The sequence below is a fragment of the Perca fluviatilis genome, chromosome 20, assembly GCF_010015445.1.
Source record: "Perca fluviatilis chromosome 20, GENO_Pfluv_1.0, whole genome shotgun sequence".
NCBI lineage: Eukaryota > Metazoa > Chordata > Actinopteri > Perciformes > Percidae > Perca > Perca fluviatilis.
Window position 1 is genome coordinate 12,555,928 of NC_053131.1, and position 14,394 is coordinate 12,570,321.

The window sequence follows — 14,394 nt, forward strand, 5'->3', positions numbered from 1 at the left end:
ACCCATAGGGTTATTTTTGTATTTGCTGAAAAAGAAAATGCTGTGATTCCCCTCCTACACCCCTGCCGTAGTTAGTCCTGAGAGGAGAGACGATCGATCTGATCTACTTAATCAATCAGTGACAGGGCCTTTGAACTGCAGACGTGATTTGCAAGTCTGTCACCCCACCCTGTCGTCTGTGAAAACACTCCAGGGAGATTACTCCAAACAGCCCCGGATCGTAAAACTCTTTTTATGTTAAAAACACACACCCTCGCTCTTCGCTGACAGGGTCCAGAATATCTCGGAAAGTTATAAATCTGCTTTTCTTTATGGGGAGATAACTTTGTAGTTCCTAAAGGTCAGACATAGATCAGAACTTAGTTTGAAATGAATATGCTGTATTCAAGACCTGTATCTGTCATTTTCTATCTCAACTAAATTCAACATTTCAGTACAAAAACAACTTCCCCTGCCTCCTCCACGGCTGCTTGCAGTGAGACAAAGCTCTCCACCCCCTGTGTGGCTTCTGTATAGGCGAAGAAGAGGAAGGGAAAAGGGAATGTTTTGCCTCTCTCTCTCTCTCTCTCTCCCTACCCCTCTTCCCTCACCTCCCTGGGGCAGTGCTGTGTAGTAATAAACGTCCCCCATAAATCTTCCCTCACGCCATCATCCCCTCCTCCAACTCCCAACTTTTTTTCTTTTTTTTTTTTGCTTAACAGCTTCTTTTCTTCTCCCCCAACCCTGCCTTTCTTTCCCCTCTTCTCTTTTCTATTGCAACCCAACCCTGACATTGACTCTGCACATGGCCTATGGCTGCTCTGTCATGGATTTAGAGGGAGGGAGAGGGAGAGAGAGAGAGAGAGGAGGACGATGGGCCACAATAGATTTGTATAGGTTTCACTCGCTGCAGCCCAGCTCTTTCACATGTGGCTGCGATAGTCATTGTCACAGGCTGTGGTTGAATCTGGTGAGATCACTCATGTATCAGGTTATCACCTAGCCTACCTGATGGAATGACACATACATCCATGCACATATTCAGCAGCATTATACCTGCTGGTAAGGAAGACGAGCTGTAATCGAAACAGTGAGAGAAAGAAGGGTTTAATGTGCAAAATGACTGTGGTTGGTAAAGAGTTAAAAGCTGTAGCTGCCTGAATTCACCGGAAAGTCCCACAAGTGACGTTACAGTCCAGCAATTAAGAGTAAATTAATTACAGAGTAGTGGATGGTAGCTGAAACCCTGGGGATAGTGCAGCGCCTCCCAGTAAACAACTCCAGACTGTTTAAGTACCAGACTTCCATAAGAAAAAGAAGGAAATAAAGTCGTAGCTTACTTTTGCCACTGGACTTGAAAATGTACTGATACTAACTTAGTTTTTATTTATATATTTACTTTTACATTGAAGTTAAGACACTATTCCTCTAACAAAGTTAATAAACAGAACATCTACAGTATAATGATTGTAAGAAGTCACTTTTTATGTATAATCCAATGTGTATTACTCTCCCGATAAACTAATAAACAGGCTTACTATAGAGATAAAAAAAAGGAGTTATCTTTACTGCACGATGCTCAGAAATTAAAGTCAACAACTGTTTAGTATTCATTCTGCGTGCAAGAGTGTAGTAATCTCAAACAAACTGGCAACCCACTGAAAGAAGAGGAAAAGAAAAGAAAAAAAAAAGTTAACAGAAAGTTAACGCCCAGCGCTTGAGGCTCCTCCTGCATAGGATTATAAAGCAAATGCCGGGGCTAGTGCAGGGCAGAGGGGGAGTTCTGCAGGGTCAAAAAAAAAATTATACACAGGAGCTACAAATCAGAAACTCAGCAGCAGACCGGCGCAACTTTTCTAACAAGCACATTTATTTTTATTTTTTTTTTCCTACTTTTGATTTAACTCTGGTCGCTGCAACGATGACCACAGCCGTGGTGTCGCCTTTCTTCGACTTCGAAGTAATGAACAAGGTAGCTTCAAAACTTGTCTCTCTCTCTCTCCGGTCTTTTACAGAAGTATGTTAGCCTGTTAGCAGCAGTGAGTTAGCCGCTGTGGAGGAATGATGTGCTGCATGCCCGCGGCCCTCTGCCCTGTGTGTGGAGCCTTGTTTTGTTTTGCTGTTTTTCACTTTTGCTTCGACTGTTTGCTTTTTTTGTTTTTTGTTTTTCCACTTGTTGTTTCCTGTCCAAACGTCGTCGCGTGCGTTATTTAGCTGCGTTAAACGAGTCTCTCATAAAGTGTGCCGAAGTCTGCCGATAACTAAACGTGAAACCGTTTGCTGTTGTTGAAATGTTCAACTTCCATATCCAACATGTGTCACATCAGTTAACCTAAACGGGTCTTGCTTTGCTTAACAGTTACGCGGCAGTTTCGATGTTTCGCTTCAGTTAATTCATGCCATGTTTCTGTTAATGACGGCAGTTTTGCGCCACTTTTAATACTGCTCACAAAGCAGCCACATGCTCGCTAATCATTGACTGGATTGGTCTGGCTTTTAACTAACTTACAATTGCTCATTTAAACCCGTTTCGACGCTTAACCGTGTTAATATGTGTTGGGAAATAACTGGTTTTCAAAATCGTAACTGCTCGCTGGTTAGTTGACGTCACTGCAGTGTTGTCGTTTGCATACATTTTCATGTTTTCAGTGTCATATTTATTTTAAAACGGCGCCTTTTTTTTTTCTCCCTTAGCGGTTGGCAGAGTTTATTCTCTGGTAGCTTTAATACTCCTGTAAGTCAGTGACTAAACCGACCATCTCCTTTTTTTTTAGTTTGGACGTGTATTGAAAAGCATCAGCTTTCTCTTGTGATTCAACACGATGCTTTACCACTTTCATTATCTTTCAAATGATGCAGCCTCTTTGTAGCCACTAGCAGCCCTGTGGCCTCTCATGTGCTGCTGCTCCATTTACTAAACAGGCACACATTCCTCACCAGGGCAACTTGCCAAACCAGCTGCTGTTCTATAGGCCTGTATCCGCTTATGTTGTCAGAGCCAAAAAGAACACAGTCATGCAAAAGGAGGCTGTGGGTTTTTCCTCTCTAACCCACCAGCTCTCTTTTAAAATCAGGACCACATTGACTGTCTGCCTTGGTGTATATGTAAAATATTTTTCTAATGATGTGTTTTCTTTGTGTTTCTGCAGAACAACAAACTGCTCAGCTACAACAACAACAACAACCTGGGTGCCCCCCATCCCATGTCTGTCCCTTGCACTGGCACTAATGTGCCCATCTCCAGCCCCGCCGGAGCCCTGCTGGACAGGAAGGCGGTGGGCTCTCCCTCGGTGGGAGGCGTGTACCAGCGGCGGCACTCTGTCAGCAGCACGAAGTTCAGCCAGAACCAGTTTCTGAACAGCCTGAAGGCAGCGGACCACTCCTCGCTCATCTCAGGGGTTGGCAATGCCATCAACAACAAGGAGACCCGCATGCGAGACCGCTCCTTCTCTGAGACGGGTGAGAGGCTCCTCAACAAGTGCCTGGGCCCTGCCAGTCCCACCGGCGGCAGCCAAGTGAACTCCAGCCGCTACAAGACGGAGCTTTGCAGGCCCTTTGAGGAGAATGGTTCCTGCAAGTATGGCGACAAATGCCAGTTTGCTCACGGAATTCATGAACTGCGCAGCCTGAGCCGCCACCCCAAATACAAAACTGAACTGTGCCGCACCTTCCACACAATCGGTTTCTGCCCATACGGGCCTCGCTGCCATTTCATCCACAACGCTGAGGAGCGCCGTGGACCTCCCCAGCAGTGCTCCCCTCTTAACTCCTCCAACAAGATGGAGAGGCCTCGACTGCAGCACAGCTACAGCTTCGCAGGCTTCTCCAGCTCAGCTGGGCTGAGAGACAGCCCCACCTCGGTCACCCCTCCACCCATGTTCTTCCCTGATGAGGTCCCCGACTGGCCCAGCAGTAACCCCTTCACCTACTCCAGCCAGGAGCTGGCCAACCTGTTTGGCCCCAGCCTCAGTGTTGGTCCTGTAGGCACAGAGCCCAACACCCCTGCACCTCCCTCTCCAACAAGCACACCTTACTATTTCAGACCCATGTTGGAGTCCCCTCACATGTTCGATTCTCCATCCAGCCCTCCTGACTCTCTGTCAGACCAGGAGGGCTACCAGAGCAGCTCTGGAGGCAGCCTGAGTGGCTCAGAGTCCCCAACGCTGGATACCACTCGCCGCCTTCCCATCTTTAGCCGCCTCTCCATCTCTGATGACTAGACTGCACGCATCCACCAGTGACTTTAAGTTCGATGACACAAAGAGAACATGGCACTCCCCTCTACCTCTGCCCTTTTCCTAAGCTTCCCCTCACACAACACCGTTCCTTGTTAGCATTGTAAGGATTTAGTCCATTAAGGGATTCTCTCTCTCTCTTTCTCTCTCTCTCTCTCTTTCTTATCATTTCACCCCTGTAAATCTGCACAGCAAGTTAAAAAAAGAAAGTACCCTGCCATGTGTCATAGTGCCAAAAAGGGAGAGGAAATTGAACAATGAAAATCATGAGAACAAGAATTGACTGTTTTGCCAGGTGCCACTTGTTTTTGTTTTTCTTTCTTTCTTATTCATTTGTTCTTGAATGTGTAGCAGCACAAGTGGCCTTGGAAAGGGGAGTGCATTGCACTAGCCCCCTCCCCCCCTTCTCCTCCCCTGACGATACCACTTCCCCTGAGCTAGCTAGAGGGTGCTCACTAATGTAACTGTAGATCTACCGCAGCAGTTTTTACAGACTGAGTTAAGACAAAAAGGAAAAAAAATAAAAGACCCTGAAAAGATATGAATAGTTTTTAAAAAAAGGAAAAAAAAAGTGCCTGGGGCGGTTTCTGCATGTGTTTAGGGTGAATGGACTACTGTTTGTTTTTGGTTTTTTTCCCTCATTCCCCCCACCCCCTCCCTCTCCTCTGTCACGGTTCTTCTCAAGCCCCATCTTCTGTAATTGTGGACTGGGTGAGTCTGCAGGAAGGACTTTGAACTGGAAGTTGGTTATGCCCCCTGAGTTTTCTCCTCCTGTTGCTGGTCACTGGCTCTTTTCTTGGGAAGGAAGGCTTGATATCAAACAGTTTTATTAAACCTGTAAGACTTTGTCCCGCCTCTCCACCCTGCCTCCCCCCGCCTTCATCCTCGCCGATCTGGGGAATTCCAGCATTCCCATGGTGCAGTTGTACATCCTGCGACTTGACGAGATCGGATCTCCAAGCTATTTTACTTTACTTCTCACCCCCACTTTAGTACCTGCTCCGATGAGCACTCTACTCATTACATCCCTTTTTTTGCTTTCTTTATTTGATAATTATTTTTTATTAATGTTATTATTACGGTTATTGTTTGAAAAACCTCCCAGAGAGAAGGTTTGCTTGTCACTGCTTATTTAACTTATCAGAACATATTTATTGCTGATCATATGCTTTTTTTTTTTTTTTTTTTTATTAATTTTGTTTTGTATTTATCTGGATAATGAACAATAGAATATATTTTCTTTTATGTTAAATTATGATCTTCCATATTAATCTAAAGATTGTGAAGACGTTTTTGTCAGTTTTCCTTTTTTCACAGTTTAATATATTGTACTTCAATGACTTTTGTTCTGCAACTACACAAATGAAACTTAATTTAAAGCAAAAAAATGCAAAAAAAGACTTTGCGTTTTGATTATTTATTGTACTTTTTTTTTTTTTTTCTTACTCCCTCTTATCGGACTGCAATTCCATCTAAACTAGATTTGCTTGTATTCATTCCTGAATGTTTTCCCCTTCACATCTTACAATAATCTGACAGTAACAGTAGCTAACTGTTATTACATTGATTCACCTCATCAGTTTTTGTCTCAGATCTTGTCCCAGATCAGAGTATTTTCTCACAGTACTTGGGTTGGTGGTAGAAGTAAAATGGGTTGCTGAAAGACCTCTCACATCACTGGTTTAGGAGAGTCTCCACGTTAGACTGGTTATGTTGAAAAGTCTTCTGTCTTACACCCAGTCTGTTATTACAAGCAATAGCTGTGACCAAATGGGTTGAGGGAAGTTTATTTGTGTTCTTAATTTGATTGGATGCTTGATGCACGAGCTTGGCCCCCTCTTGACCATTGGAAGTGCCTCTTTGAATACATTCCAGGTAGCTAAGGCTTCTGCGCCTTTTTTATATTTGATAAATGGAGGACAATTAATTTTTGTTTTTTTTCTTTTTTTTTTTCTTTAGTCACTTGTTCTGTGTTGCCTTCACGTGTTTTGGAAGAGGTGAACAGATTTTGACACAAAGAAAGTAAAACAGTTGAATGTATTTTTTCAGCCATGTTTTTTTCACTACAGTAATTTCTGTGAGTTTCTCTTTTGTAAGTATTGATTGCAGTTAAGTCAATAAACCCCGTATTTTTTGAAAAGTTGAACAGTCTAATGAGTTGTGTACTTGGGTTGAATTCTCCTTTAGTTGCTGCTGCACATTGCAAGTATAGACATGCTGCACATGCATGATGCTATAAAGTCTTAAATATTGAGGTTAAAATGTCCTTTTTCCAAATATGTGCAATGAAGATTTAAGTTTAAACTGCTTATTCTATACATTTTATCAGGTTACTTAATATTCCAATTTTCATAGGACCCTGTTTTGGGTGGCATGAGAGCAGACTGGTTATTTTAACATTTGTATAATACAGGCCTTTAGGGAATCAACTTGTTGAAGCTTTATATCAGAGGTTTTCAATGAGGCACACCCCCATAAATCCACTTAGAAATAATAGAAAAAAGACCTAACTTTAAGTTTATTTCAGTATCAAAGTAATCCAGTAATAGTGGTCTTTACATCAATGGGTACATTGCAAACAGGATTGACTAACAGCGAATTCGTCATACTTTTAATTATGCCAATTTGCCAAAATGTATACAAAACCAGCTGAAGAAAACTCAAGTTGTAGCCCACAGCTAACTAACTGGCAACATACTATGTCAATGTCATACTTTGAAATATATAAAGGGACAGAATATGTTTACAAATCTTTTTAAAAGGTAAAAATGGGAAATAGAACTAGCTGTGCTTCTCGGTGCATAATGCAGAACTAAAGGGAGTTTCACTGTAGTGGAAGTTGATTGGTGAACTGCACAGGGGAGCAGTCGGGGGTATTGACCTAGGGTTGATCAAACTCTGAGCATTGGTTACGCAAAGACAAGACACTCCTGGTTTCAGCAGAAATATTGATCGGGGGGCTGAAACCGTTATGTTTCTGAGAATTAAAAAAAAGTGTAATTTGCTGAGGTTATCACCTGATCAATGATGCTGAGGTTAAAAGCAAACTGATCGATATGTGTGCGAGGATATCCTAAGTACGGGATAAACAGTTGTGTCATAGGGCGATAGGTTAATCAAAATATATAGCGTAGTAACAAATGTCAATTTAATATATATATATTTACATAGATAAATATTTCACCATTAATACAAGCATGGTATTTGATTTCAGTAACAACACCCTGTAGCTTCCCCTTCGTACACTCCACTCAACATCCACACTGCTTCTGCTTTCGCTCGCTCTCTGGACGCTTCCGTCTCTCCCTGTTTATGTTCTCTCAGATTGCAAAAATGAGCCGGAACAGGAACTCCCTTCCCTCCATACAATGGTGGGTGCTGACCTGTCACAGCTGACCTGTGGAGGCCTCGTTGTTGCTTTATTCCAGAGAACCTGGGCCCCGGTGGATTCTTGTCTAGTTCCTCTACTCCCTCCTCGATCCACCCACCCACCCACCCACCCCAGCCCCCAGCCCCCAGCCCCATCTCTAAACAAGCTGCCTGTCTGCTGAGAGCCTGGTTCTACTTAATGTTACTTCACCTACCAATTTGCATACCAGCAAGTTATAAATAGGGAAAAACAAACCTTCCAAACATTGCTTTTTGGATACTAACCGTAAATTACTCACTACTTCATATTGTTTCATTTTGTGTCACACATTCTTTGAAAAGCAGAGAAAGTTAAAAATACCCCAACATGTGGCCAATAAATCGAATACCATCGAGTATTCATGACGTACTGCTAATAAAATCCTCATTGCATTTTAAAGCATTGATCAACAACAAACTTGGAAGAAGAAGCCACAATGCAACAGCTTGTTTTATAAGTGGGTTGTACAAATGCAGTCAAAGACTTTTAAACTATTTTTAATGCTATTGAAGTGAAGTAATTACAAAGAAAGGCCTTATTGCTATGGCTCATGTTTCACCAGAGCAAAGTACATGGATGGATTTTTCTGGTCTTGGAGAGCACAGGCCATCTTTAACTGAAACATCCATTGTTTTATCACCTTTATACTTTTATGAGATTTGCGTGGATTTGAAATGATGACATGTTGCAGAAGTCCACTACATAGCATGACTAATAACTTCTATTTGGGGTCTCAGAGACCACAGCTGTAAAATATGGTTAAATACAACTCATTTCCATATGCTAAACATCTGTAATTGGTGTTGACAGTACTTTTTAAGCAGCACTACCCCTCCCAACATCCAAATAATTTCAGATGTCTGTTCTGAAGTTGTATAACAGATTGAGTGAGATCTCTCTGGGATCCAATTGACCTCAAACATAAGTCACATCTAACACTATAAAAGATAACCTACCGTACATTTCTTTATCTGTGAATGAATATACATTTGTTCATGCATTGGCCATAAACTATATATAGAACAAGAAATTATTTCTTTGCTCATTATTTGATGTATTAACAATACTTATGTTCGTATTTGTCACCTTAATCAAACATGCAATCGTAGTTTGTGGCATAAGGAGTCATTTTTCTACATTTTGTGTTTTAGATAAGATAAGATAAAGGAAAGGTTTTCATATCTCAGACTAAACCAGGTCACTATGACTCGAGCGCACCTTCTATTCTTGCTGCACCCTTTCAGAAGACCTTAAACTGCATGCAGTTGGAGGGACATAAAAGAGGGCTGTTTCCTGTTTGTGTGGTGTGAGTATAGAGGCACCTTGAGACGAAATACCAGGAAGTGGGTTTCTGAACCTCCAGCAGCAGGTCTGAGGGTGGCGGAGGGAGGGCGGGGTCGTCTGCTCTTTGATATGTGGCACGAAAAGAAAAGAACAAAAAGAGAAAAAAAATCTTCCATTACTTCATCACATTTTACAGCAGGTTGCTTTCCAACATGGAAACAGTACGGTGACACAGATCAGGTCTGTGGTTCATTCATTGCTTCCTGCACAACAGGAGAATGCAGGTGTGTAGTTCTCCTCGCAGTATCTTTATTCACCTTTAACCCCCGCGGTTGAGCAAGAGCATTTGGCGGCATTTTCAGTTTATAATTGTGTTATCAGAGGCAGGTTTACCTCTTTGAGAAAAAAAGTGAGCAAATAGTACTGGATGTGCTAACTGTGTTATTTCCCTTATCTTCACTCAATAGCTCAGAGCAGAGTATCTGCAGCCGTGCGTGCATGCATGTGTGCATAGGTCTGCATCGGTGCAGTGTGACAGGTGATGTGGGAGGGATCATTAATCACCAAACAGGGGCTGGGGTCAACACTGAGTGACGAGGTTGGGCTATCCAGAGGCTGCTTTGTCTGTCGAAAAACAGAGAGGCACGATTAACCTCCTTGAGACACACATTCCAGAGCTCACAAACCTGCATTAGAAACATCCTCAACAAGTAAAAACTGCACTTTTAATGTCAGTGGAGGGATTAGATGTTCCTCTATGGAGCGACCCATGGTGATAGCATAAGCCCACGTGGAACAAAAGTGCATGGTGGTCGAACTTAAAAGCAAATGTTTGACATTTTGGGAAATACTACTTTTGAAGATTGATACCACTCTCGTGTCTGTACGGTAAATATGTAGCTACTGTGGCCGGGTTGGATCAGTGGGTAGAGCAGGCGCACATATTCCGAGAGGCTTATGCCTCGACGCAGAGAGCCAGGATTCGAGTCCGACCTGTGTCGATTTCCTGCATGTCTTCCCCCTCTCTCTCTCACCTAGCTGTCCTATTGAATAAAAGCAGAAAAGCCCAAAAAAAAATATCTTTAAAAATAAATCTGAAGCCACAGACTGGAAACGGGGAAACAGCTAGCCTGAGTCTGTACAAAGGTAACAGAATCCACCTACCGGTATCCCTAAAGCTCACTAATTAACACCTAACATCTTGTTTGTTTAATCCGTACAAAAAGCATACTTAGAAAATGACTATTCGCCATTTTGCAGGGAGTTATATGCTGGAATATTTCTTTATCAGGACCAGTTTCCAGGCAACCAGTAAAGATCTCCCCGCCTAGAAAAAGTCCAGCACAAAGTGAATACAAACTAGTTTTGCTCAATGTCCAGTCTTCATGCTAAGCTAAGCTAAGCGGCTGCTGGCTACAGCTTAGGGTGGTATTGATATTATCGACACATTTTCTCACCTTTCGGAAATTTGATTTTGGAAACAAAGATGAAAAAAGATATTGTGGTTACTGAAATCTTTGTTTTGATGTCTGCTTCCCCTTCAGTAACATATTTGATGTGAAACTAGAAGGGGACTCGGAGAGTGCAGACCTCCGCCAGCGCGTGCCTTATCTCACAATGTTAATGCAGTGTGAATTCTCCCAGTCAGGAACACATTTTTCTGATTATTCCGGCACCACATCAATGCAGCACAAATACCTTATCTTGCAATTTTAACATAGTGTGTGTCTGCCCTGTGATTCAGATCCGCTCCAAAATTTAATGGGTTCTTCCTTGGCCCGTGCTACACCCTTCCACAAAGTTTCAGAAAAATCGGGCTGTAGTTTTTCTGTTATCCTGCTGACTTATTTGTTTTGCAAAAAGCTGACATGGTGAGTCAGATGTTAAGCTGTGACAAAGAATGAACGACGACAAGAAAGAAGTCACATTTATGACATTTGCCGTGATTAATTACAGCAACATATGACCACTGTGCATGTGTCTGTCACAGTGATCAAAACTTTGTAACAGTTTCCCTTGTTGTTACAGGAGAGACCTCTAAACCTGCCACTGTCTCTGATGGGGCCTTCTAGGTTGTGTATAGTGAAAGTACTTGACAGATTTATCATCTCTCTTCCCTGTTCACTCTCTCTGGTTGATTTGTCCGTGGTTTCACAGGTGGGATTGTGGGGAGGCAGAATTTTGTTTTCCCAAATATTGAAATTCTTAACTTAATTATGGGGATGTGTTTTATAATTTGTGTTAACAAAGGGCCTTTTCATCCCATCTCTAATCCCTTCCTGACTATTATCAGCCTGTAGTGTGTGTATATATATATATATATATATATATATATATATATATATATATATACACACACTGTTTTGAAAGTTTACCTTCTGGATACAAAACAATAATGAAGATAACTGACTCTGAGTGACAGAGATAGTAGAATACTCCCAAAAATGTTGGCAACTTTTATTTACTCTTTGATAACTTTGCCTTCAAAACACAATATAATTAAAAATAAAAACAACATATATTGTGTTGCAATTGGAGTGTAGAGTAACTTTATCACTTTAAATATTTTCAACCTCACAATTTCCCCTACATACACATTTCTGGTTAATCACATATTTCATAAATGATCTAACCTGAGACAGTAGCAATAACCTAGTCTTTACAGTTAGCATTTTAGGACTCTCATCACTCTAATCTCAGTATATGTAACACTTTACTGCCCAGTCATGCAGATTTCTACGCTGCCTGCAGCAAAATCTGCAGGCTTTATCTTTGTAGGTCTATGGCCATATGTGTCACAGTGAGACTGATTGCAGATCAACAAAGACAACAGTCACAACCACTCCCTGATCCTGTGGGTTTAACCCAGGCACTCCGCAGCCCTATTATCTAGGCGACAGAGGCTATGACACACTGCTTACCGAGTAATGACCATTAGCCCTGCAAGGATCCAGTGTCACATGTGCTTTTCTTCCTCCGGGCTAAGTGGCAACCCCTTGACCTGTAAAAGAAAAGAAGAGAAAACACATATGTGTTGAGCAGAGGAGCAGAGAGGTGAGGAGGCTACAGAGGACAGCGCTGGTGATGGCTGTCTGACAGGTTGTGGAAACACACCCTTCCACTCCTTAGTGTGACAGAAAAACAAACACAGAGCCACTAAACTCTTGCTGAGCCCCACGCTAATGGACAAGCGATGACTTTTTCCTAACGAGAAGCGCTGGCCCAGTGGAAACAGGAGACGAGGACTGGCCAATGGGAGAGCCCGTCCCGAACCTGACACTGTTGTGCTTTGGGTTTCTGGTCCACTGGGCCGAGTGAGTTTCTCCCTCAGCTCTCTTGAGTACTGAACCACTTAACTCTTCCTGTCTCATGACTCCAAACACTGTGGCCCGATGGGAGGAAAGTGGGCTCCATTAGCTGTGCAACACCTGCTGTGCATTTTGACCTATTCCTGCTCTAATTAGGCCCTTACAGGATATTTCCAGTTCATAACAAGTAGGATTTTTTTTGTGTAGTTTTGGCCATCATTTCCATTTCCTATAATAATATTGTAGAGCTTTGGGAACATCATTACAACACACAAGTCATCAGACAGGTTGTAAACAAGCCTGCAGTTTATCCATATTATCAAAACCATGACCACTTAATGCAAAGCAATGTCTATTTGCAACCCCTCGTCACAGCGTGCTTGTCTTCAGTAGGAGTTATGAGCAGTGCACGCAGAGAGTCATTTTACATCTCTCAATACTTTTTAAAGGCCCGAGAAGGTAAAGTTTGTAGCAGTGTCAATAGAAAATGGGGCAAATATTGAGGAAAGAATAATTTTGTGTAAATGAATGTAGTTTTTTCTCATTTCCTACCTCGTTGGGGTCCAAACCTTTGCCTAAACCACTAATCTAAACCACTTTATTTGAAGGTCAAAAAAATAAGTTCCATTATTGCTCAAGAAAACTGTCTGCACAACTAGCATGTATGGTAGGACAAAGTTGAATCAAGAAGCTGGTCTGTAAACCATGATGGATGTTTACACAGATAATTTGGGTAATCATGTTACCTTTCGTCCTAGTTTTCTCTTCCAAATACATTAGGCTAACCTGGAGGTGAGTTTAAAAACCTGTATGATGGTGTTTGTTTCTTGCTCTTCCCTTTATTGTAGCAATGTTGCCGTGTTCCCAGATCTCAGCAGTTAACTTGACGAGTAAAGTGTTATTTTCACAGACTGAAACACCAGGAGACACTACACAACTGAGCTATCTCCTCACTTAGGTCCTGTGTGTGTGTGTGATGCATGATAGTGGATTAGGTTAGCAATAAGCCAGTGAACCATGCAATGGCTAAAAACAGCGTTTCCTCCCACATGATTTAGCAGCATCTGTTTCCTCTGGTGGAAACCAACCTCTTTTTCACTTCTTAAACGCAGTTTTCAGTTTCTCACAATTTCAATACTGATTTATATGACCTCAGCACGCACACTCGCACACACACGCTCCTAGAAATAAACACACTCCTACGCCCTTACCCGCCTACAGATATGCACTGGACCATGACAAACCTGTATACTTGACTAACCAGTTACCAGCCGCTCTGAGTCACTCAGGCCTTTTAAAGGTATAAGACAAACAGAAGATGACATCAGCGATAGTTTTACAGGAAGTCCTTGCTCCATCTTTTACCAAGGCCAAGTCTGCACTAAGCACAGATGATCATATCTTGTATCAGAGATCTAACGCTTAATGCAGGCACATGATGTTGATGAAAATTTTAATTACAAAATGGTGATAAAGTACAAACTGCTTCAAGGCCACAAAAAAAGGGTGACACGGCTTTAAAGAGAGACAGACAGACAGAGAGGATCACTGAACTAAAGTCACCCTCCTGCTACTAACCATGGCTATATCAATTTTTTTGTTTGAGTTGTAAACAAGGCCTCGATATCTGTTTCTATGTCTATTTCACAATGATCTGCTGGCTGAGGCTCAGAGAGACAAAGATAAGAACTGACTGTGAGAAACCGCAGATCTCACACCCACTCACTAAAAGAAAGCACACAGAAGCACACACAGGGACGTGCAGTACACACACATACAGAGGCGTACGTACAGGCATGCATGCTCCAGCTCGTATATAAGTCTGAACACAAACAGCAGTCCTTAGGAAAAGGCACATTTAACAGTTTATAATGGTTGATATTGGGTTCCCTCAGGGACGTACATGGGGGTCCACATGATTAAGGAATTTAGCGGTAAAAACTCAACAGAGATTATTCGGACGTGTCTGGCTCTGATTTCTCAAGTCTTCAATGGAAATAAGGCCCGTCCTGAAACCTGTCCTACGCTCACCCTCAAGCCTCACCTGCTAACCTGCTGCGACATGCACTCACACATGTAGGCAGGAAAAGAAGGATTAGAGTGTGACTTTACACAAAGGCCTTTAGTAATGGTGGTGTCAGGATATTAGTAAGCCAACAATCACAAACTCAGTGTGCCC

General features: G+C 42.2%; 2 protein-coding genes across 2 annotated transcripts in view; one reads left to right on the forward strand and one right to left on the reverse strand.

Moving 5' to 3' along the window:
- plekhh1 (pleckstrin homology domain containing, family H (with MyTH4 domain) member 1) overlaps nt 1–14,394 on the reverse strand; it is a 210,329-nt gene that overhangs the window by 116,505 nt on the left and 79,430 nt on the right. The window contains exons 3-4 of the mRNA XM_039786894.1: nt 11,829–11,908; nt 8,946–9,029 (exon numbers count right to left, since the gene is read on the reverse strand). The gene's annotated coding sequence lies outside the window, so the exon portion shown is untranslated. The remainder of the gene's footprint in view (nt 1–8,945; nt 9,030–11,828; nt 11,909–14,394) is intronic.
- Nucleotides 1,739–6,360, forward strand: zfp36l1a (zinc finger protein 36, C3H type-like 1a). Its single transcript, XM_039786898.1, has 2 exons — nt 1,739–1,951; nt 3,129–6,360. The coding sequence occupies exons 1-2, from the start codon at nt 1,901–1,903 to the stop codon at nt 4,197–4,199; spliced, it is 1,122 nt and encodes a 373-aa protein (XP_039642832.1). The 5' UTR covers nt 1,739–1,900; the 3' UTR covers nt 4,200–6,360.

Coding starts and splice junctions, on each gene's coding strand:
- zfp36l1a (XM_039786898.1), top strand. CDS start 1,901: ATGACCACAGCCGTGGTGTCGCCTTTCTTCGACTTCGAAGTAATGAAC. Junction 1,952..3,128: donor ACTTCGAAGTAATGAACAAG/GTAGCTTCAAAA, acceptor GTGTTTCTGCAG/AACAACAAACTGCTCAGCTA.